The 23,802-nt window shown below is 40.1% G+C and overlaps 5 gene segments (V, D, J or C); 3 read left to right on the top strand and 2 right to left on the bottom strand.

The window, feature by feature from the left end:
• Positions 1-381: 381 nt before the first annotated feature.
• On the bottom strand, positions 382-1,027 carry LOC115354124 (immunoglobulin kappa variable 4-1-like). The segment is given in 2 exon segments: positions 382-812; positions 905-1,027. Coding segments are annotated over 2 exon segments (378 nt in total).
• Positions 1,028-1,262: 235 nt separating this feature from the next.
• On the top strand, positions 1,263-15,621 carry LOC115354489 (Ig lambda-3 chain C region-like). The segment is given in 3 exon segments: positions 1,263-1,280; positions 1,601-1,706; positions 15,197-15,621. Coding segments are annotated over 3 exon segments (447 nt in total).
• On the top strand, positions 2,345-3,100 carry LOC115354122 (immunoglobulin lambda constant 6-like). The segment is given in 1 exon segment: positions 2,345-3,100. A coding segment is annotated over 1 exon segment (399 nt).
• LOC115354125 (immunoglobulin lambda variable 3-25-like) lies at positions 5,346-5,972 on the bottom strand. The segment is given in 2 exon segments: positions 5,346-5,683; positions 5,776-5,972. Coding segments are annotated over 2 exon segments (378 nt in total).
• A 5,161-nt stretch (positions 15,622-20,782) lies between the features above and the next one.
• Positions 20,783-22,343, top strand: LOC115354129 (Ig lambda-1 chain C region-like). The segment is given in 2 exon segments: positions 20,783-20,841; positions 21,795-22,343. A coding segment is annotated over 1 exon segment (312 nt).
• The last annotated feature ends 1,459 nt before the right edge of the window (positions 22,344-23,802 follow it).

The following is a 23,802-nucleotide window of genomic DNA, read 5'->3' as shown; positions in this document are numbered from 1 at the left end:
AGCGAGAAGAAAATGGTTGCTAACAGCAGCTTTGAAAGGGGATTTTGTGGATGAGTAGATAAATATTCTGTAAGTGGGTATAAACATTGTTTCAGCTGCTTATAGGGTTATTGCTTTAAACCCTGCCTTGTTTTGACATAATAAGTTATCTGTTATTAAACTTGTCAAAAACAAACTACAAAATAGTGCTGCACAATATGACGTCAAGCAAAACATTTTTTTAAAGGCCCCTGTGCTTTCAAAGCGCAAAAATTATGTTCTCTGATAATTCTGAGTTTGCATAATTGTGCTCAACCATTTTAAAATGATGTGATTAATTTGTGGCACTATAGTGGTGATGCTTGTTGAGGCTGCAGGTCAGACTCAGCTCTGTGTTCAGTGGTCTGTGTCAGAGTCTCTTCCCCTACAGTAGCTGCAGTCAGTTCCCACTCTAACAAGTCAGTGTCTATGCAGTCTGACTGAGGGAGGTTTTTGTACGGCTCTCTATCACTGTGTGTATCCTTCAGTTGTGTGGACACTCTTACAGTAATAAACTGCTGCATCTTCAGCCTGAACTCTACTGATGGTCAAAGTGAAGTCAGTCCTTCTTCCACTGCCACTAAACCGAGCTGGTGTTCCTGACACAAGTGTTTTCACCCATTTTATTAAGAGCTTTGGAGCCTCTCCAGATTTCTGTTGATACCAGTAAAGTGCCTCATCTCCATCATCAAATGTGAGAACTGCCGTGTTGGTTCTGCAGGACAGGGTGACAGTGGATCCTGGAGTAAATGTCACCACTGGAGGCTGAGTCACAGTCATCTGACTGCTGGATCCTGCAGACAAAAACAAAAGCTTCATTTATCAGCACAAATCAATGACAGAAAAGACAGTCCAGCATGTGTGATATTTTGCTGAGTAAATCAACCTGTGAAGCAGCAGCAGGCCAGCGTCCAGATGAAGATGCTGATGAGAGTCATGCTGCTTGTGCTTTGTGCTGTGTTGACTGACACATGTGAGTCCTGCAGTGTTGAACCCACAGGACTATAAACCTTCTCAGTTCACTGGAGGATCAGCTGACCATGCAAAGCCTCCTCTCTATGGAAATCATCTGTCTGCTCTCCACAGACTCAAGGCAATGTGGGACACAAAATCAGCAGGAAATACTGCTTGGATACACACTATCTATGCACTTATGGGATTATAAAAATACATGTTTCAGGAATATTTGGAAATTTGGATTTACTGCTCTGGATTAAAGTGGTATGCACTGTGGTTTGTATGACATGACTTTTAAATCTGTGGTTGGTTTACATGGGCATATTTTTCACATATGATTATTAAGCTGTTGGAATAGATGATTTTTAAAACAAAAAAAAACAACAACAAAAAAAAAAACAATCTTTTAATCTAAAATTTGGCATCAACTAATTATCTTACTCATTTTTATAACAGATGAAAACTGATGGAAAAACTTTCACTGTTATTTCTGTGTAATTCATGCAGAATTGAAAAAATCTATAAAATTTTCTTGTTTCATTACATAATTTCAAAAAGCATCAATCAACATTTATCTATCTATAATTAATTTTGCAGTTTTGTTGTTTCAAAGCAGAGTTTTTAGTTGGACAGATTCTTGTTTCATGTGCAGGAGGTTTTTGTACGGCCTCTTAATGAGTTTGTATCACTCTGGTTGACTTTTGGTGGAGGAACCAAACTCATCGTTGACTGTAAGTACCTGATATTTCTGCAAAACTACTACATCAATTTTAAACAAATTCTTTATGAAAATGGAAAGAAAATGGTGATTTCACTTTTTGCTCGTTATCATTTATAATAGTTTTATTATTATTTATTTTTTGAGGATTTGTGTTTGCACTGTTTTCACTGAAATGTGAGGTGAGAGTCAAAAAAAAAAAAAAACTCCCACGCCACTGAGAAAAACAGAGAAATAAAAATTTTTAAAAAATCCTCCATTTTCAAATATACTTTATTTATCATAGGGATTTTTTTTTTTTTTTTAAGTTTTTTTCAGCTGCTTTCAGTCTTTATCAGTTGAATTGAGATTTCATAACTTTTCATCTATGTTGATTTTAAAGCAATATTTACAATGAATAGCTTCATGGATGTCTTTAAAATAGATAAATCACACAAAATGTTATTTCAGTCCGTTAGAGCCTCTGATATATTGTAACATTTCATTAATTGTACATGTGGTGAGAAGGAAGTGAAAGAGACAGAGATGAAACTTTAAACTGCATTAACCGATAATTCTTTCACTTCTTGTATTTACAGGGAAGAGTTATGGATTGGCAGATGTTTTAAAAACAAATGGCTTTAAAATTTTAATAATAATGATCAACTAATTCCCTTTGCTGTATCTACATTTTCCCACATTTAATGCAGGGATCAGTTAATGGAGTGGCAGACTTAAAACAGATGTGTTGATGTCATTATTAGCGTTTATCACTGATGAATTTACTTGATTATATTTACATTTAAATCCTTTCAGTGTTTCTCTAAATGCAGTTACAGTGAATGAAGTTGTAAAAAACAAACTGCATTGTTTTAATTTCCAAAATAATGAGCTGCTGTACCATTTGTTGTTTCCATGCCCTCCCTCCCATTTGGGTGCCACTGGTCTCTCCCTCTCCTCTCCACCTCTCCTCTCTCTGTCTCTCCTCCAGTGGGTGTGGTGCGGCCCAGCCTGACCATCCTCCCCCCCTCCAGAGGGGAGCTGCAGCAGGGCAAAGCCACACTGCTGTGTCTGGCCAACGGGGGCTTCCCCTCAGCCTGGAGGCTGAGCTGGAAGGTGGGGGGCAGCAGCAGCTCCTCAGGGGTGTCAGACAGCCTGGAGGTCCTGGGGAGGGACGGCCACTACAGCTGGAGCAGCACCCTGAGCCTCTCTGCAGACCAGTGGAGGAAGGCAGGCTCCGTGAGCTGTGAGGCCAGTCTGAATGGCCAGAGCCCTGTCACTCAAACCCTGGACCCTGACCGCTGCTCCCAGTAGAGCTTCAGCAACGCTTCTTATCCAAATGCTGCTTCTTTGCTTCAACTGATTTCACTTAGCTTCAGTGTGTGAATGTCACTTTTATATAGTTAAACAAAAATACATCAATTTCATCATTTTTAAGGGCTGTATTTGAAATGTCTGTTTGCTTTCATAAAATATTTGTCACAGGATAACAACAATGAAAATAAAAGAGTGGATTATAAAGAATTGTTTTCTGTGTATTTCATTATTATGAATTCATTAGAAACACCCATTTGATAGCTGACATATCGTATCTATTCTTCCCCACCCTTCTTTCCTTCAACGTCCAAGTCATTAATATCCTAATTGCATATTGAGTGACAAATATAATTGTTTAAACTAATTCATGACATTTAGCATGAAAACCTTTTAAATGCTACAAAACATCAGTGCTAGAGTCTAAGATGGGTCAAACCTCACTTTGCTTTCACGAGAAGTTTAGTTTTACAGGGGATGTTGCAGCTGCATGTTCAAAAGTGTCTCTCAGTGTGTTTCAGTATCATGTAGAGTCAGTGTGTGTTCATGCTTGATGACACTTGTGTGCCAGGGCCAGAGTGCTGTGCTCAGTGGACCAGTTCTCCACATCACAGTCTCTTCCCTCAGCCTCAGCACCTGCAGCAGGCCGTTTTCAATGCACACAAATTGAGGGAGGTTTTTGTATGACTCAAAATCACTGTGTGAACCGTGTGTTACCACTGCTACCATGATCGCCAAGACAGTAGTAATCTCCAACATCTTCAGCATGAACTCCACTGATGGTTAAGGTGTAGCTGGAACCAGATCTACTGCCTCTGAATCTGGATGGAGTTCCTGAGTTTAGAGTTGATGCTGTGTATATCAGAAGTTTGGGAGCCTGTCCTGGTTTCTGAAGGTACCAGCTGAGATCAGAACCGATATTTGAACTCCCTGTGGCGCTGATGGACACAGTCCCTCCAAGACTCACAGACTTGGATTTGTCAGGCTGAGACAGAAAGTTGTTGGCAGAAGACTCTGAAATAAAATGTTAAAAGTTAGTCTCAACAAGAAATATTTCATCGCCAACAACACAGAGCAGCAGTTCATATTAACTGAATAATATTAGATAGATGTTGAAATTTCTCACCCTGACTCAGGAAACCCAACATGACAAGCACAGCTATTGGCAACATCATCCTGATGCAGTTTTAGGTGTGAGTGCATGAAAACAGTTCACATTCACTGAGACCTACAGTGAGCATTTAAACTCTGCTGAGCACTGATGCATCAAAATCATGCAAAATCCATGGGAAGGAAGCAAACACACCTGTTCTTGTGAAACAGAAAAGGAAGAAGAGGTGTGGTGGAGTGAGAGCTCATCCCTCCCTTGAATTTGTTGTTCTTTTAAATATCCCATATTCAAATTTCCCCTTGCTGTTCTACTTTTTCTCTTTTCTTTCTTTCTTTCTTTTTTTTTTTTTTGTTCTCCATTCTTGTCCGTGTTATCGTATGCCTATAACCTGATTTAGCGCGCCCCTTGCTGGCCATACCACAATTTTATTTAAGGGGCTAAATTCCCCATAAAAAATAATAGATGGAATTCGTTACTAATTATTGAAAATGATTAGAAATGTGTGTTCTGGTGTAACTGGGCTGACCCTCGGCCACAGGTGGACCAGCCGCTCCAGATGGCCAGTCGTCCTCTGAGCTGTGTCTTTAGCTTCTCTCCCTGCAGACAGACCAGGGCGGCTCAGCCTGACGCCAAGCAGTAAACCTCTCCACACAGCCTCAGCTCATCAACTTACATCAACTGGATGGACATGAAGGAAACAACGTGTGTTTGTCAAAGTAGAGCCTCAGCCATTTCTCTCTTTTGCTTTTTCTGCTACTGGAAGTGGAAACACGTGCAGTGGGAATATGGGCCCTGACTGATAAATATTACAGACAATTTTACCTCAGAGGCAAAACAGACAATAACACAGAATTCACAATGTGTGATTTTCATGATAATAAATGATTCAGTCGACATCTGTGACTGTAAGTAGGCCTCACATCAACCACGAGAACTGTGAGCCAAATATGTGATGTGATATAAGAGATATTTTGACTTCTGCTGACATTATAAGGTTGACATAATGGACTCAAGGATTTTTATTATTATTATTTTGGCTAATGGCAAACAATTTTTCTAAATCATTGTGGATAATGAAATGTATTTATCTATTTTTAATAATATACTGGTGATGCTGGTTGAGGCTGCAGGTCAGACTCAGCTCTGTGTTCAGTGGTCTGTGTCAGAGTCTCTTCCCCTTCAGCAGCTGCAGTCACTTCCTGCTCTAACAAGTCAGTGTCTATGCAGTCTGACTGAGGGAGGTTTTTGTACGGCCCTTTATCACTGTGTGAACACTGGGCCATCATGGAAACTCTGACAGTAATAAACTGCTGCATCTTCAGCCTGGGCTCCACTGATGGTCAAAACAGGATTAACACCGTCTCCACTGCCAGTGAATCTAGAGGGAATACCACTTGCAGTCTTTCGGCCATAGTAGATCAGGAGTTTGGGAACTTCTCCAGATTTTATCTGATACCAGCCTATTCCAAAATCTCCATCTGACCAAGTATAAGCCTTTGGGTTGGTTTTACAGGACAGGGTGACAGTGGATCCTGGAGTAGATTTCACCACTGGAGGCTGAGTCACAGTCACCTGACTGCTGGATCCTGCAGACAAAAACAAAAGCTTCATTTATCAGCACAAATCAATGACACAAAACACAGTCCAGCATGGCTGATATTTTGCTGAGTCAATCAACCTGTGAAGCAGCAGCAGGCCAGTGTCCAGATGAAGATGCTGATGAGAGTCATGCTGCTTGTGCTTTGTGCTGTGTTGACTGACACATGTGAGTCCTGCAGTGTTGAACTCACACGACTATAAACCTTCTCAGTTCACTGGAGGATCAGCTGACCATGCAAAGCCTCCTCTCTATGGAAATCATCTGTCTGCTCTCCACAGACTCAAGGCAATGTGGGACACAAAATCAGCAGGATATACTGCTTAGATACACACCATCTATACAATTATTGGATTGTAAAAATACTTGTTTCAGGAATATTTGGAAATTTGGATTTACTGCTCTGGATTAAAGTGGTATGCACTGTGGTTTGTATGATATGCCTTTTAATCTGTGGTTGGTTTACATGGGCATATTTTGCAAACATGATTATCATAGTGTTGAAATAGATGATTTTTTCCAAACTGTTTTAATCTGTAATTTGGCATCATGTAATTAACTTACTTATTGTTATAACAGATTAAAAACTGTGATGAAAAAGTTGCCATCTGGAAAACTTTCATTGTTTTTTTCTGTAATTCATTCAAAATTTAAGCAAAATGTATAAAATTTTCTTGTTTCATCACATAATTTCAAAAACCATAAAACATTTTTTTTTTCTCTATGATTAATTTTGCAGTTTTATTGCAGCACAGTAGAGTTTTTAGTTGGACAGATTATTGTTTCATGTGCAGGAGGTTTTTGTACGGCCTCTTAATGACTTTGTATCACTGTGGTACACTTTTGGAGGAGGAACCAAACTTGTCATTGACTGTAAGTACCTGATATTTCTACAAATATACTACATTGATTTTAAACAAACTGTGTATGAAAATGGAAAGAAAAAGAGGATTTCATTTTTTGCTCATTATTATTTATAATCGCTTCATTATTACCTATTTTTAGGATTTGTGTTTGCACTGTTTTCACTGAAATGTGAGATGAAAGTCAGAATAAAAATGTGTTCATGTCCATTGAGAAAAGCTTTTATAAAAAAAGAAAAAAATCCTTCATTTTCAAATATACTTTATCTATCATTTATCACGGGGATCATTTTCAACTTAATCAGCTGAATTAAGATTTCATAACTTTTCATTTATGTTGATATTAAAGCAATATTTACAATGAATAGTTTATGAAAATGTTTAAAATTGATGAATCCCATTAAATATTATTTCAGTCCATTAGAGCCTCTGATATATTGTCACGTTTCGTTAATTGTACATGTGGTGAGGAGGAAGTGAAAGAGACAGAGATGAAACTTTAAACTGCATTAACCGATAATTCTTTCACTTCTTGTATTTGCAGGGAAGAGTTATGGATTGGCAGATGTTTTCAAACAAATGACTTTATGTCATTACTAATAATCATCAACAAATTCCCTTGATTGTACCTCCATTTTCCCACAGTTAATGCAGGGATCAGTTCATGGAGTGGCAGACTTAAAACAGATGTGTTGATGTCATTATCAGCGTTTATCACTGATGAATTTACTTGATTATTTTTACATTTAAATCTTTTCATTGTTTCTGTAAATGCAGTTACAGTGAGTGAAACTGTAAAACAAACTGCATTGGTTTAATTTCCAAAATGATGAACAGCTGTACCATTTGTTGTTTCCGTGTCCTCCCTCCCATTTGGGTGCCACTGGTGTCTCCCTCTCCTCTCCACCTCTCCTCTCTCTGTCTCTCCTCCAGTGGGTGTGGTGCGGCCCAGCCTAACCGTCCTCCCCCCCTCCAGAGGGGAGCTGCAGCAGGGCAAAGCCACACTGCTGTGTCTGGCCAACGGGGGCTTCCCCTCAGCCTGGAGGCTGGGCTGGAAGGTGGGGTGCAGCAGCAGCTCCTCAGGGGTGTCAGACAGCCTGGAGGTCCTGGGGAGGGACGGCCACTACAGCTGGAGCAGCACCCTGAGCCTCTCTGCAGACCAGTGGAGGAAGGCGGGCTCCGTGAGCTGTGAGGCCAGTCTGGATGGCCAGAGCCCTGTCACTCAAACCCTGGACCCTGACCGCTGCTCCCAGTAGAGCTTCAGCAACGCTTATTATCCAAATGCTGCTTCTTTGCTTCAACTGACTTCACTCAGCTTCAGTGTGTGAATGTCACTTTTACACATTCGAACAAAATTACATAAATGTCATCATTTTTCAGAGCTGTATTTGAAATGTTTGCTTTCATAAAATATTTGTCACAGAATTATAACCATGAAAATAAAAGAGTGGATTATATTGAGTTGTTGTCTGTATATGTCATTATTATTAATTTATTAGAAACACCACTTTGGTAGTCCCAGTATCATATCTACTCTTCCCCAGCTTTCCTTCAACATCCAAGTCAGTAATACTGTCTATTTGCATACTGAGTGAAAAATATGTTTAAACTTATTTGTTTCATTTTACACTTTAAGATACAATGAAACATCAGCACAAAACCTGTTCAACATCTGCTTCTGGAGTCTAAGATGAGTCAAACCTCATCAGTGCTTTTATGAGAAGTTTAGTTTTGCAGGGGATGTTCCAGCTGCATGTTCAAAATGTGTGCTTCAGTGTGTTTCAGTATCATGTAGAGTCAGTGTGTGTTCATGCTTGATGACACTTGTGTGCCAGGGCCAGAGTGCTGTGTTCAGTGGACCAGTTCTCCACATCACAGTCTCTTCCCTCAGCCTCAGCACCTGCAGCAGGCCGTTTTCAATGCACACAAACTGAGGGAGGTTTTTGTACGACTCGAAATCACTGTGTGTAACCACTGCTACCATGATAGCCAAGACAGAAATAATCTCCAGCATCTTCAGCCTGAACACCACTGATGGTTAAGGTGTAGCTGGAACCAGAGCTGCTGCCTCTGAATCTGGATGGAGTTCCTGAGTTTAGAGTTGATGCTTTGTATATCAGAAGTTTAGGAGCCTCTCCGGGTTTCAGAAGGTACCAGCTGAGATCATTACCAATATTTGAACTCCCTGTGGCGCTGATGGACACAGTCCCTCCAAGACTCACAGACTTGGATTTGTCAGGCTGAGTCAGAAAGTTGTTTGCAGAAGACTCTGAAATAAAATTTTGAAATGTTAGACACAGCAACAAATATTTCATCACCAACAACACAGAGCAACAGGTCATTTTAACTGAGTAATATTAGATAGATGTTGAAATGTTCTCACCCTGACTCAGGAAAGCCAACATGACAAGCAGAGCTACTGGCAACATCATCCTGATGCAGTTTTAGGTGTGAGTGCATGAAAACACTTCAGATTCACTGAGACCTACAGTGAGCATTTAAACTCTGCTGAGCACTGATGCATCAAAGTCATGCAAAATCCATGGGAAGAAAGCAAACACACATCTGTTCTTGTGAAACAGAAAAGGAAGAAGAGGTGTGGTGGAGTGAGAGCTCATCCCTCCCAGCAATTTGTTGATCTTTTAAATATCCCATATTAAAATTTTCCCTTGCTGTTCTACTTTTTATCTTTTCTTTTATTCTTGTTCTCCATTCTTGTCCATGTTACTGTATGCCAATAACCCAATTCAGTGCATCTCCTGCTGGCCCCAGTTTTATTTGTGGGGGTTAACTCACCATAAAAGATCAAATTTCATCACTAATTACTGAAAATGATTAGAAATGTGTGTTCTGGTGTAACTGGGCTGACCCTCGGCCACAGGTGGACCAGCCGCTCCAGATGGCCAGTCGTCCTCTGAGCTGCGTCTTTAGCTTCTCTCCCTGCAGACAGACCAGGGCGGCTCAGCCTGAGGCCAAGCAGCAAACCTCTCCACACAGCCTCAGCTCATCAACTTACATCAACTGGATGGACATGAAGGAAACAAAGTGTGTTTATCAAAGTAGAGGCTCAGCCATTTCTCTGTTTTGCTTTTTCTGGAACTGGAAGTGGAAACACATGCAGTGGGAATATGGGCACTGACTGATAAATATTACAGACAATTTTACCTCAAAGGAAAAATCAACAATGAAACATAATTCACATTGTGTGATTTTCATAATAATAAATGATTCAATCCATATTTGTGTCTTTGAGTAGGCCTCACATCAACTAAGAGAACTGTGAGCCAAATATGTGATGTAATATAAGAGATATTTTATATGCTGACATCATAAGGTTGAAATTATGGACTCAAGGATTTTTTTCTTGCCTATAGCACTCAGTTTCAATAAATAATTGCAGATAATGCAATGTATATATATATTTTTCGAAATATACTGGTGATGCTGGTTGAGGCTGCAGGTCAGACTCAGCTCTGTGTTCAGTGGTCTGTGTCAGAGTCTCTTCCCCTTCAGCAGCTGCAGTCACTTCCTGCTCTAACAAGTCAGTGTCTATGCAGTCTGACTGAGGGAGGTTTTTGTACGGCTCTCTATCACTGTGTGAACACATTGCCAGTGTGGTGACTCTGACAGTAGTAAACTGCTGCATCTTCAGCCTGGACTCCACTGATGGTCAAAGTGAAGTCAGTCCTTCTTCCACTGCCACTGAACCGAGCTGGTGTTCCTGATTCACGTGTTTTCACAAATGTTATTAAGAGCTTAGGAGTTTCTCCAGATTTCTGCTGATACCAGAAAAGCCCCTCATCTCCATCAGAATATGTGTGAACTGCTGTGTTGGTTTTACAAGACAGGGTGACAGCGGATCCTGGAGTAAATGTCACCACTGGAGGCTGAGTCACAGTCATCTGACTGCTGGATCCTGCAGACAAAAATAAAAGCTTCATTTATCAGCACAAATCAATGACAGAAAACACAGTCCAGCATGGCTGATATTTTGCTGAGTCAATCAACCTGTGAAGCAGCAGCAGGCCAGCGTCCAGATGAAGATGCTGATGAGAGTCATGCTGCTTGTGCTTTGTGCTGTGTTGACTGACACATGTGAGTCCTGCAGTGTTGAACTCACACGACTATAAACCTTCTCAGTTCACTGGAGGATCAGCTGACCATGCAAAGCCTCCTCTCTATGGAAATCATCTGTCTGCTCTCCACAGACTCAAGGCAATGTGGGACACAAAATCAGCAGGAAATACTGTTTAGTTACACACCATCTATACAATTTTTGGATAATAAAGATACTTGCTGAGGAAATATTTTGAATTTAGGATTTACTAAATTCATAAACTTTCGAACTGACCTATACTTGAAATGTTTCATTCCAACAGAAAATACTCACTTTCTATCATTTAATATTTATCATAGTCCTACAGTCAAATGTGACAAATCTGTGTCTATTTCCTAATTTCTTTATTATTAGAGTCACCCACTCAATAATAGTAAGGTCATATCTGTGCTTACCCACCGCTCTTTCCTTCTTCATCCATGTCAGGATTCTACTGCTTTAATATTTCATAACAAATATACTATTTTTTAGTTGATTTTAAATGACGAAGAAGGGTCAAACCCCACCCATACGCTCATGAAAAGTTTAATTTTTCCGGGGATGTTCTGGAAAGTGTCTCTCAGTGTGTTTCAGTATCATGTAGAGTCAGTGTGTTCATGCTTGATGACACTTGTGTGCCAGGGCCAGAGTGCTGTGTTCATTGGACCAGTTCTCCACATCACAGTCTCTTCCCTCAGCCTCAGCACCTGCAGTGGCCGTTTTCAATGCACACAAACTGAGGGAGGTTTTTGTACGACTCAAAATCACCGTGTGAACACTCCACCACCATGAGCACCAAAACAGTAGTAATCTCCAGCATCTTCAGCCTGAACACCACTGATGGTTAAGGTGTAGCTGGAACCAGATCTACTGCCTCTGAATCTGGATGGAGTTCCTGAGTTTAGAGTTGATGCTTTGTATATCAGAAGTTTGGTAGCCTGTCCGGGTTTCTGAAGGTACCAGCTGAGATCAGCACCGATATTTGAACTCCCTGTGGCGCTGATGGACACAGTCCCTCCAAGACTCACAGACTTGGATTTGTCAGGCTGAGTCAGAAAGTTGTTGGCAGACGACACTGAAATAAAATGCGAAATGTTAGTCTTGACAACAAATATTTCATCACCAACAACACAGAGCAAAAATTCAGATTAACTGAGTAATATTAGTTATGTTCAAACTGAGTAATATTATTTTGAAATTTTCTCACCCTGACTCAGGAAAGCCAACATGACAAGCAGAGCTATTGGCAACATCCTCCTGATGCAGTTTTAGGTGTGAGTGCATGAAAACAGTTCACATTCACTGAGACCTACAGTGAGCATTTAAACTCTGCTGAGCACTGATGCATCAAAGTCATGCAAAAACCATGGGAAGAAAGCAAACACACCTGTTCTTGTGAAACAGAAAAGGAAGAAGAGGTGTGGTGGAGTGAGAGCTCATCCCTCCCTTGAATTTGTTGATCTTTTAAATATCCCATATTAATATTTTCCCTTGCTGTTCTACTTTTTCCCTTTTCTTTTCATTTCTTTTTTTTCTTTCTTCCTTTTTTTTGTTCTCCATTCTTGTCTGTGTTACTGTTTGCCTATAACCTGATTCAGTGTGCCCCTTGCTGGCCATACCACAATTTTATTTAAGGGGATAAATTCCCCATAAAAATAGATGGAATTCATTACTAATTATTGGAAATCATTAGAAATGTGTGTTCTGGTGTAACCGGGCTGACCCTCGGCCACAGGTGGACCAGCCGCTCCAGATGGCCAGTCGTCCTCTGAGCGGCGTCTTTAGCTTCTCTCCCTGCAGACAGACCAGGGCGGCTCAGCCTGAGGCCAAGCAGCAAACCTCTCCACACAGCCTCAGCTCATCAACTTACATCAACTGGATGGACATGAAGGAAACAAAGTGTGTTTATCAAAGTAGAGCCTCAGCCATTTCTCTGTTTTGCTTTTCTCTGCTACTGGAAGTGGAAACACATTCAGTGGGAATATGGGCCCCGACTGATGAATATTACAAATAATTTTACCTCAGGGAAAAAATCAACAATGGAACAGAATTTGCATTGTGTGATTTTTTGTGTGATAATAAATGATTCAATCCACATTTTTGACTGTGAGTAGGCCTCCTATAAACTTAGAGAGAACTGTGACTGTGACAATATGTGATGTTAACAATAACATTTTGACTTCTGTTGCATTATGAGGTTGATGTGCTAAATGGTTGTGGATTAGGAAATATGTCTGTAATAAAGGTTTATACTGAGGGAAATAAAATGGTGATTCTTGTTGAGGCTGCAGGTCAGACTCAGCTCTGTGTTCAGTGGTCTGTGTCAGAGTGTCTTCCCCTTCAGCAGCTGCAGTCACTTCCTGCTCTAACAAGTCAGTGTTTATGCAGTCTGACTGAGGGAGGTTTTTGTACAGCTCTCTATCACTGTGTGAACACTGGGCCACTGTGGCGACTCTTACAGTAGTAAACTGCTGCATCTTCAGCCTGGACTCCACTGATGGTCAAAGTGAAGTCAGTCCCACTTCCACTGCCACTGAACCGAGATGGTGTTCCTGACATAAGTGTTTTCACATATTTTATTAAGAGCTTAGGAGTTTCTCCAGATTTCTGCTGATACCAAAAAAAACCCTCATCTCCATCAGAGTATCTGTAAACTGCTGTGTTGGTTCTACAGGACAGGCTGACAGTGGATCCTGGAGTAAATGTCACCACTGGAGGCTGAGTCACAGTCACCTGACTGCTGGATCCTGCAGACAAAAACAAAAGCTTCATTTATCAGCACAAATCAATGACAGAAAAGACAGTCCAGCATGTGTGATATTTTGCTGAGTGAATCAACCTGTGAAGCAGCAGCAGGCCAGCGTCCAGATGAACATGCTGAGGAGAGTCATGCTGCTTGTGCTTTGTGCTGTGTTGACTGACACATGTGAGTCCTGCAGTGTTGAACTCACACGACTATAAACCTTCTCAGTTCACTGGAGGATCAGCTGACCATGCAAAGCCTCCTCTCTATGGAAATCATCTGTCTGCTCTCCACAGACTGAAGGCAATGTGGGACACAAAATCAGCAGGAAATGCTGCTTGGATACACACTGTCTATACAGATTACAAAAATACTTGTTTCAGGAATATTTGGAAATTTGAATTTACTGCTCTGGATTAAAGTGGAGTGCACTATGGTTTGTATGATATGCCGTTTAATCTGTGGTTGGTTTCCATGGGCATACTTTATCAAACATGATTATTAAGCTGTTGGAATAGATGATCTTTTTTGTATATATATTTTGGCATCAAGTAATTAACTTACTCATTGTTATAACAGATTAAAAACTGTGATGAAAAAACTTTTCATGGGTAAAACCTTCACTTATATTTCTTTGTAATTCATACAAAATTGAAGCAAATTGTATTAAATTTTCTTATTTCATCACATAATTTCAAAAAGCATCAATCAACATTGATGTATCTATTATTGATTTTGCAGTTTTGTTGTGGGAAAGCAGAATTTTAGTTGGACAGATTCTTGTTTCATGTGCAGGAGGTTTTTGTACGGTCTCTTAATGACTTTGTATCACTGTGGTGGACTTTTGGTGGAGGAACCAAACTCGTCATTGACTATAAGTACCTGATATTTCTACAAAAATACTACATTGATTTTTAACAAATAGTGTATGAAAATGGAAAGAAAAATATGATTTCACTTTTTGCTCTTTATCATTTATAATAGTTACATTATTAAGTATTTTTTGAGGCTTTGTGTGTGTGAAAGGTGAAGTCAGTGTGAGAAAAACATCTCCCAGGCCGTTTAAAAAAAAAATTAGACTTTCACAAAAAATCCTCCATTTTAAAATATACTTTATTTATAATGGGGATTGCTTTAAAGTATTTCCAGCCACTTTCAGTCTTTATCAGTTGAACTGAGATTTCATAATTTTTCATCTATGCTGATATAAAAGCAATCTTGATAATTAATAGTTTCATGAATGCAATTAAAATAGATAAATCCCATTAAACATTATTTCAGTCCATTAGAGCCTCTGATATATTGTCACGTTTCATTAATTGTACATGTGGTGAGAAGGAAGTGAAAGAGACACAGATGAAACTTTTAACTGCATTAACCGATAATTCTTTCACTTCTTGTATTTGCAGGGAAGAGTTATGGATTGGCAGATGTTTTCAAACAAATGACTTTATGTCATTAATAATAATTGGCAATAATTGGCAAGTAATTCCCTTAATTGTGTCTACATTTTCCCACAGTTAATGAAGGGATCAGTTAATGGACTTAAATCAGATGTGTTGATGTCATTATTAGTGTTTATCACTGATGAATTTACTTGATTATATTTACACTTAAGTCCTTTTGTTGTTTCTGTAAATGCAGTTACAGTGAGTGAAACTGTAAAACAAACTTCATTGTTTTAATTTCCAAAATGATGAGCAGCTGTACCATTTGTTGTTTCCCTGCCCTCCCTCCCATTTGGGTGCCACTGGTCTCTCCCTCTCCTCTCCACCTCTCCTCTCTCTGTCTCTCCTCCAGTGGGTGTGGTGCAGCCCAGCCTGACCGTCCTCCCCCCCTCCAGAGGGGAGCTGCTGCAGGGCAAAGCCACACTGCTGTGTCTGGCCAACGGGGGCTCCCCCTCAGCCTGGAGGCTGGGCTGGAAGGTGGGGGGCAGCAGCAGCTCCTCAGGGGTGTCAGACAGCCTGGAGGTCCTGGGGAGGGACGGCCACTACAGCTGGAGCAGCACCCTGAGCCTCTCTGCAGACCAGTGGAGGAAGGCGGGCTCCGTGAGCTGTGAGGCCAGTCTGGATGGCCAGAGCCCTGTCACTCAAACCCTGGACCCTGACCGCTGCTCCCAGTAGAGCTTCAGCAACGCTTATTATCCAAATGCTGCTTCTTTGCTTCAACTGACTTCACTCAGCTTCAGTGTGTGAATGTCACTTTTACACATTCGAACAAAATTACATAAATGTCATCATTTTTCAGAGCTGTATTTGAAATGTTTGCTTTCATAAAATATTTGTCACAGGTTAACAACAATGAAAATAAAACAGTGGATTATAATTTGTCTGAGTCTGTGTATGTTCCATTAGAAACACCGATTTGATAGTTTACATATCGTTTCGACTCTTCTCCACCCTTCTTTCCCTCAACATCCAAGTCGGTAATATTGTCTAATTGCATATTGAGTGACAAAGATAATTGTTTAAACTAATTTATGACATTTTGCATGAAAACCTTTTAAATGCTACAAAACATCAGTGCTAGAGTCCAAGATGAGTCAAACCTCACCAGTGCTTTCATGAGAAGTTTAGTTTTACAGGGGATGTTCCAGCTGCACGTTCAAAAAGTGTCTCTCAGTGTGTTTCAGTATCATGTAGAGTCAGTGTGTGTTCATGCTTGATGACACTTGTGCCAGGGCCAGAGTGCTGTGTTCAGTGGACCAGTTCTCCACATCACAGTCTCTTCCCTCAGCCTCAGCACCTGCAGCAGGCCGTTTTCAATGCACACAAACTGAGGGAGGTTTTTGTACGACTCAAAATCACCGTGTGAACCGTGTGTTGCCACTGCTACCATGATATCCAAGACAGAAATAATCTCCCGCATCTTCAGCTTGAAAACCACTGATGGTTAAGGTGTAGCTGGAACCAGATCTACTGCCTCTGAATCTGGATGGAGTTCCTGAGTTTAGACGTGATGTTGTGTATATAAGAAGTTTTGGAGCCTGTCCGGGTTTCTGAAGGTACCAGCTGAGATCAGCACCGATATTTGAACTCCCTGTGGCGCTGATGGACACAGTCCCTCCAAGACTCACAGACTTGGATTTGTCAGGCTGAGTCAGAAAGTTGTTGGCAGAAGACTCTGAAATAAAATGTTAAATGTTAGTCTCGACAAGAAATATTTCATCACCAACAACACAGAGCAGCAGTTCAGATTAAATGAGCAATATTAGATAGATGTTGAAATTTTCTCACCCTGACTCAGGAAAGCCAACATGACAAGCAGAGCTACTGGCAACATCATCCTGATGCAGTTTTAGGTGTGACTGCATGAAAACAGTTCAGATTCACTGAGACCTACAGTGAGCATTTAAACTCTGCTGAGCACTGATGCATCAAAGTCATGCAAAATCCATGGGAAGGAAGCAAACACACCTGTTCTTGTGAAACAGAAAAGGAAGAAGAGGTGTGGTGGAGTGAGAGCTCATCCCTCCCTGGAATTTGTTGATCTTTTAAATATCCCATATTCGAAATGTCCATTGCTGTTCTACTTTTTCTCTTTTATTTTATCTTGTTCTCCATTCTTGTACATGTTACTGTATGCCCATAACCTGATTCAGTGTGTCCCCTGCTGGCCATGGCGTAACTCTCCATAAAAAAATGACTAAGGGATTTCATTACTAATTATTGGAAATGATTAGAAATGTATGTTCTGGTGTAACTGGGCTGACCCTCGGCCACAGGTGGACCAGCCGCTCCAGATGGCCAGTCGTCCTCTGAGCGTCTTTAGCTTCTCTCCCTGCAGACAGACCAGAGCGGCTCAGCCTGAGGCCAAGCAGCAAACCTCTCCACACAGCCTCAGCTCATCAACTTACATCAACTGGATGGACATGAAGGAAACAAAGTGTGTTTATCAGAGTAGAGGCTCAGCCATTTCTCTGTTTTGCTTTTTCTTCAACTGGAAGTGGAAACATGTGCAGTGGGAATATGGGCCCTGACGGATAAATATTACAGACAATTTTACCTCAGAGGAAAAATCAGCAGTTGAACAGAATTTGCATTCTGTGATATTTTGTGTGATAATAAATGATTCAATCCACATTTTTGACTGTGAGTAGGCCTCCTATAAACTTAGAGAGAACTCTGACTCCAATATGAGATGTTAACAGTGACATTTTGACTTGTGGTGCATTATGAGGTTGATGTGCTAAATGGTAGATTAGGAAATGTGTCTGTAATAAAGGTTTATACTGAGGGAAATAAAATGGTGATGCTTGTTGAGCCTGCAGGTCAGACTCTGTGTTCTTTGGTCTGTGTCAGAGTCTCTTCCCCTTCAGCAGCTGCAGTCACTTCCTGCTCTAACAAGTCAGTGTCTATGCAGTCTGACTGAGGGAGGTTTTTGTACGGCTCTCTATCACTGTGTGAACACCGGACCACGATATGAGTCAATATCAATATAGGGTACCATTTGGTGTCCCAGGCAGAAATCACTCACTTTTCATGAAAAATTTGCAAAATAACAAAACTCTGAGGGTTTATTATAAATGGCCAAACATTTAAACACACATTGGTACAGAGATACATCTTTAAAAGGGTGTTTTTCATATTTTAAAAAATTTTCTATGATTAGATGCATGTGATTTTGCCATGTCCCAAACTCCTCTCTACTAACTTCACTGAGTGAAATAAGTAGATAAATGATATACAATGTACAAACCTTTTACATGCTCTTGTTGCTCTCATCAAGTACTTGAATAAAATGAGTCAATCGGATCATTTATGGTCTAATGTAATAATAATAATAAACGTTTTGCATGTGTCCCTGGATTTGCTGTCCACCCCGTCATTAGGTGGTTACTGCCACTAAAAGAAAGCACCTGCTGTAATCAGTGACATCACTACCACTGCTTTGTCTTTTACAAATGGAGTGAAGAATAGCTCATGCAGAGAGAGTACATATCAACATTTATATTTTGACATTTTCATCATTTTATGATTGAACTTGAATGTGTTCAATCTTAATGTGTCCACCCTGTCATTGCAAAATATGAATCTATATAAATGCTTTTCAGAAATTCAAAATATGTTTGTTAAAGTATACACAGTCACCTTCATAACTGATACATGTTGCTAGCTAATGGCCCACCATGTGCTCATTAAATGCTAACTTCAGCCAGAAACGTCCACCCTGTCATTGTCCACCCCGTCATCAAGTCTAGTTTTATAACAGTTTTATAAGTTTTTCAGTGTTCCAGAAGTCAAGTGGAGGACAAAACATATGCAGAGAAAGAAACCATTTGAAAGGATACCTATGTTTATACTTTTTGTGGTAGGCCTACATTTAGGGACCAAGGGTTTTTGTTTTGTTTATATCAATCTTGTTTTTTCGTCTAGTTGAAGGTTTTATTTATTTATTTTTGCTGTTGTTGAGTGTCATTTCCAAATGTAGCCTACCTGTGCACAATTCAAAATACAGTAGGTGAAAAAAGTCATGTTTTGACAAAAGACATTTGTTGACAAAACCATAACATTGTCCACCCCGTCATGTCATTGTCCACCCTGTCATGTTCATGTTTTATGTGAATAAATAATTATTTTCACAAGTTATCAAAACCTTTTGTGTGATTTTGCTCTGAAGAGATTAGGGCCAAACAGTATTATTTCAAAGTTTGACCAGATACCTTTATTTATAGAGTTTATTCAGAAAAGAAAGTACAACTTTCACAGATTTTACATATACAAACATATTTTTCCATAATTTCTGTATTTTTGAGAGATGTTTTCTAGAAACTAAAATATATTCCTGAACAAGGGACCAAATACCTTTCTGAAAATGTACATTTTGTAATCAATATGATTAGAACATATTTACTCTATTTAGAAATTGTCCCATGACAGGGTGGACACATTTTGCAATTCACTTGTACTTTCTATTCTTGCAGTCAATTTATAAAAGGTGCAGGAGCTTGACCAACATGCATTTCTAACAGCTTAAGGTCTACTTTATACAATGGATATGGAGTGCAGTGGAAAATCTCATCTTTTTTTTTTGTGTCATTGGGAAGTCTCAATGGCACTCTATACTGATATTGACTCATATACTCCCATACAGTAGTAAACTCCTGCATCTTCAGCCTTGACTCCACTGATGGTCAGAGTGAAGTCGGGTTCAGAGCCCCTGCTGCTGAAATGAGCAGGAGTGTCTGATGCACTTGTACTTATTTCATAAAACAGCATTTTGGGAGTCTGTCCAGGTTTCAGCAGGTACCAACTCAGATCATCATCAACTCCTGAACTGGCTGTACAGCTCAGAGAGACAGTTTCTCCCAGACCAACAGACTTGGATACGGGGGACTGAGTCACAACTTTACTGCCACTGGATCCTGTAAAAAATCAGATATTATTTTAGGGTGAAATATTTGAAGTAGTCCAACATGAAACTTCAAACCAAAGAGAGCTTGGTTTCCACTTTAACAGTGAACATTTCATGAAAGGAGTTCCCGTCATCTCACCTGGCAGTCGGAGCAGCAGCGCAGTTACCAGAGGAATCAGTAGCATCATCATTATTTTGATCTCAGTCTGTCAGAGAGAACGGCACAGTCTTGGCTCAGTGGCAGGTCTTAAACTTTTCTGGGAGCAGTGATGCACAGCAGCCATTCAAAACACCTCCTTCATTGTCAAATAGAAACCTGTATGTGTGTGTGTGTGTGTGTGTGTGTGAGAAGGGAAGATGTTGGAGAGACTCCAAGGGGAATGATTTGTCCCTTTACATGCCAGTCAGTCACCAGTTAAATGTTCATTAGCACAGCAGTTGACATCAGTTCACCTGCAGAGACACATGTTTGGTTTTGATTTCACAGAAAACTGCTCACTGCAAAACAGGCTTCTCTATATTGTATGATTTTTTCTGGTTGATGATTAAATTTTAAGAGGCCACAAACAGCTGGTCCAGTTGTGTTCCTCAGTCAAGTTGAATTTGTGGTTTGTGTATTACTAATATGACACATGTGTGTGTGTCACATAGATTTGAAGTGCTTATTGTTTTGTGGAAGTTTGTTTTGTGCAATATGTTCAGTCTTAACTATTGCAGTGTACTGTGGGATTAACAGAGTACATTTCAATAAACTAAGGCTCTTTCTTTTAAATTAACCAAAACCTTTACTGATATGAGCAGAGTTATGATGGAAATAAAAGCAATCCAGTGTGCATACTCTGTTATATTATCTGAATGGTTTCAAATTTTTGCAGTCGATATAAACCTCATGTTTTTTAAAATTAATTTATTCATTTCGTTTACTCTATTAGTGTATTCAGGTGGTGTTTGTCAGTGTTGTGTTTCATGGGTAGGTCACGTTTGGGTGCTGTGTGTTCACTGTTGTGTGAAGGAGGTTTTTGTACGACGGCTTAACCAGCTTTTATCACTGTGGTACACGTTTGGTGGTGGGACCAAACTCATCCTAAACAGTAAGTCTGAATTATTTTCTAATCTTTAAAAACTGGACAGAATAGGAAATTTCTGACAGCTGAGTATTGAATTATTACTGGTAAAATTTTAAAAAGTTAAAATTAAATCAGTTAAATGTTAAATTGAAATGTTAAGATTAAACATTAAACTTAAATGTTTAAATTAAATTCATGCAAATAGTCATGCATATATGTTGAATTCACATTAAAATGTATTTTTAATTAATAATACAGTAGTTAATGAGATTGCATATTCATTATGTCTCATAATAATAGAAGCTGTATTGTTCAGGAATTTGTATTAAAAGGAAAAAACGAATTTTAAATTCAATGTAAAATACACAATTATTATTGATAAGGTTAAAAAATAATGTGATCGATATTGATAATACATTTTTTAAATAACTGTAACTGTAACTGAGAATTAAACCCTTAATGGAGGCAAAACATATCAGATTATGTTACTGCATTTCAGTCATCCAGTGGATTGTGTAAATTATTGCAATTCAATGCAGATGATCTTTAATCTGTGATAGATTACATTTAGATACAAGCTTCCCTTTGCCTATAGGTACAGTGTACATAGTGTGGTGTTAAACTTTGTCACTGAACCTTTACACATATCCTTTCTATATAGTAGATGTTAAATTTGTGCTTGGGTTATGTTTCCCAAATTTTCCAAGAATGTTTTTCATTTTTAAAATAATCACAATAATGCTGTATTTTTTTTTTTTCAATCAGTTTAAATATCTGAAGTTGCACAGTATCTTCCTAAACTATCAATCAGTATCTTATGATGGATTCATATTTGTAAACCTCTCCATGCCAGTCTACCATGTACACAGTGAGCATTCTGCAGGTTAAACTGTGTGATCTGTCCTGTCACATATGCAGCTGTGTGTTGTCCAGTAGAAGTGACTCTCCTCCTTGTGTCTGTCTGCTCTCCCCTCCAGCTGGCCCCATGGTCAGACCCTCAGTCTCTCTGCTCCCCCCCTCCTCTGAGCAGACCTCCGGGGGCTCGGCCACGCTGGCCTGCCTGCTGACCGGCTACTCTCCTCAGGGAGCCGTGGTGAGCTGGGAGGTGGACGGCACTGAGGTGACAGAGGGGGTCCTGACCAGCTCGGAGGAGGAGAAGAGCGGACGCTACAGCAGCAGCAGCACCCTGACCCTGAGCCGGGACCGCTGGCTGCAGGGAGAGCTGTACTCCTGCAAGGTCGCCCATCACCAGCACACCCAGAGCCAGTCCCTCCACAGGAGCCAGTGTGAGGGCTAGAGTGGCTGGATGAAGCCCGGAGCAGGAGGAAGGACACGCCCGCTGCTCTCATCAAAATCTGTTTGAATGTCAGAGTCACTTCAAGCTTTGTGTGATGGAGAACACGACTGTATAGTGTTGGACAGCAACAGCTTGGAGAGGAGTGTGTGTAGCAGCTAGACGTGAATGTGCTTGATAACTGTCATGTTGATGATTGATGCTTTGCAAATAAAGCTTGCTCTGAAAATCACATGATGAATCAATCATTACATGTATGGATGTTTTTTAACAATTAAATAATATTTTAGCTTTGGCTGATATGCAGCATCTCCCCTGTGTGGAAAATGAACACCTTGGTATATAAATGATCATGCAAATCTCCGTTTCACTTCTGTTTTCAAGAGGGAATGACAGTTGTGGTGCCATTAAAGGTGCAGGGTGAAAGGAGAATTCACACTGTAAGTCTCTTCATGATGGACTATTTTTTATATATATATTTTTTTAAATGGGTCACTCTCTTCAAATAAAAGAGAAGAGAAAATTGTTTCTCAGTATTTGATGCCATTGAGCAAAATTCAAACACTCTTTTCTTTAAAAGAATGACATCCAATATAAACCAATGATTTCTGAGTATTTACACCAGTTTTGCTCAGTCATTTTGAAATGATCTTACAAATATGTAGTAATATACTGGTGATGCTTGTTGAGGCTGCAGGTCAGACTCAGCTCTGTGTTCAGTGGTCTGTGTCAGAGTCTCTTCCCCTTCAGCAGCTGCAGTCACTTCCTGCTCTAACAAGTCAGTGTGTATGCAGTCTGACTGAGGGAGGTTTTTGTACAGCCCTTTATCACTGTGTGAACAGATCATCATTGTCTGACGCAGGCACACCCTTACAATGATAAACTGCTGCATCTTCAGCCTGGACTCCACTGATGGTCAAAGTGAAGTCAGTCCCACTTCCACTACCACTGAACCGAGCTGGTGTTCCTGATGCACGTGTTTTCACAAATGTTATCAAGAGCTTAGGAGATTCTCCAGATTTCTGTTGATACCAGAAAAGCCCCTCATCTCCATCAGAGTATGTGTGAACTGCTGTGTTGGTTTTACAGGACAGAGTGACAGTGGATCCTGGAGTAGATTTCACCACTGGAGGCTGAGTCACAGTCTGACTGCTGGACCCTGCAGACAAAAACAAAAGCTTCATTTAGCAGCACAAATCAATGACAGAAAACACAGTCCAGCATGGCTGATATTTTGCTGAGTGAATCAACCTGTGAAGCAGCAGCAGGCCAGCGTCCAGATGAAGATGCTGTTGAGAGTAATGCTGCTTGTGCTTTGTGCTGTGTTGACTGACACATGTGAGTCCTGCAGTGTTCAACTCACAGGACTATAAACCTTCTCAGTTCACTGGAGGATCAGCTGACCATGCAAAGCCTCCTCTCTATGGAAATCATCTGTCTGCTCTCCACAGACTGAAGGCAATTTGGGACACAAAATCAGCACAAAATTCTGCTTAGATACACACCATCTATACACTTATTGGATAATAAAGATACTTGCTGAGGAAATATTTTGAATTTAGGATTGACTAAATTCATAAACTTTCAAACTGACATATATTTGAAATGTTTCATTCCATCAGAAAATGCTCACTTTCTATCATTAAATAATTATCATAGTCCGACAGTCAAATGTGACAAATCTGTGTCTA

This window comes from Myripristis murdjan, chromosome 22 (assembly GCF_902150065.1).
Source record: "Myripristis murdjan chromosome 22, fMyrMur1.1, whole genome shotgun sequence".
Classification (NCBI taxonomy): Eukaryota; Metazoa; Chordata; class Actinopteri; order Holocentriformes; family Holocentridae; genus Myripristis; species Myripristis murdjan.
Note: the sequence above shows the minus strand (reverse complement) of the source record. Positions and strands in the feature narration are given on the sequence as shown.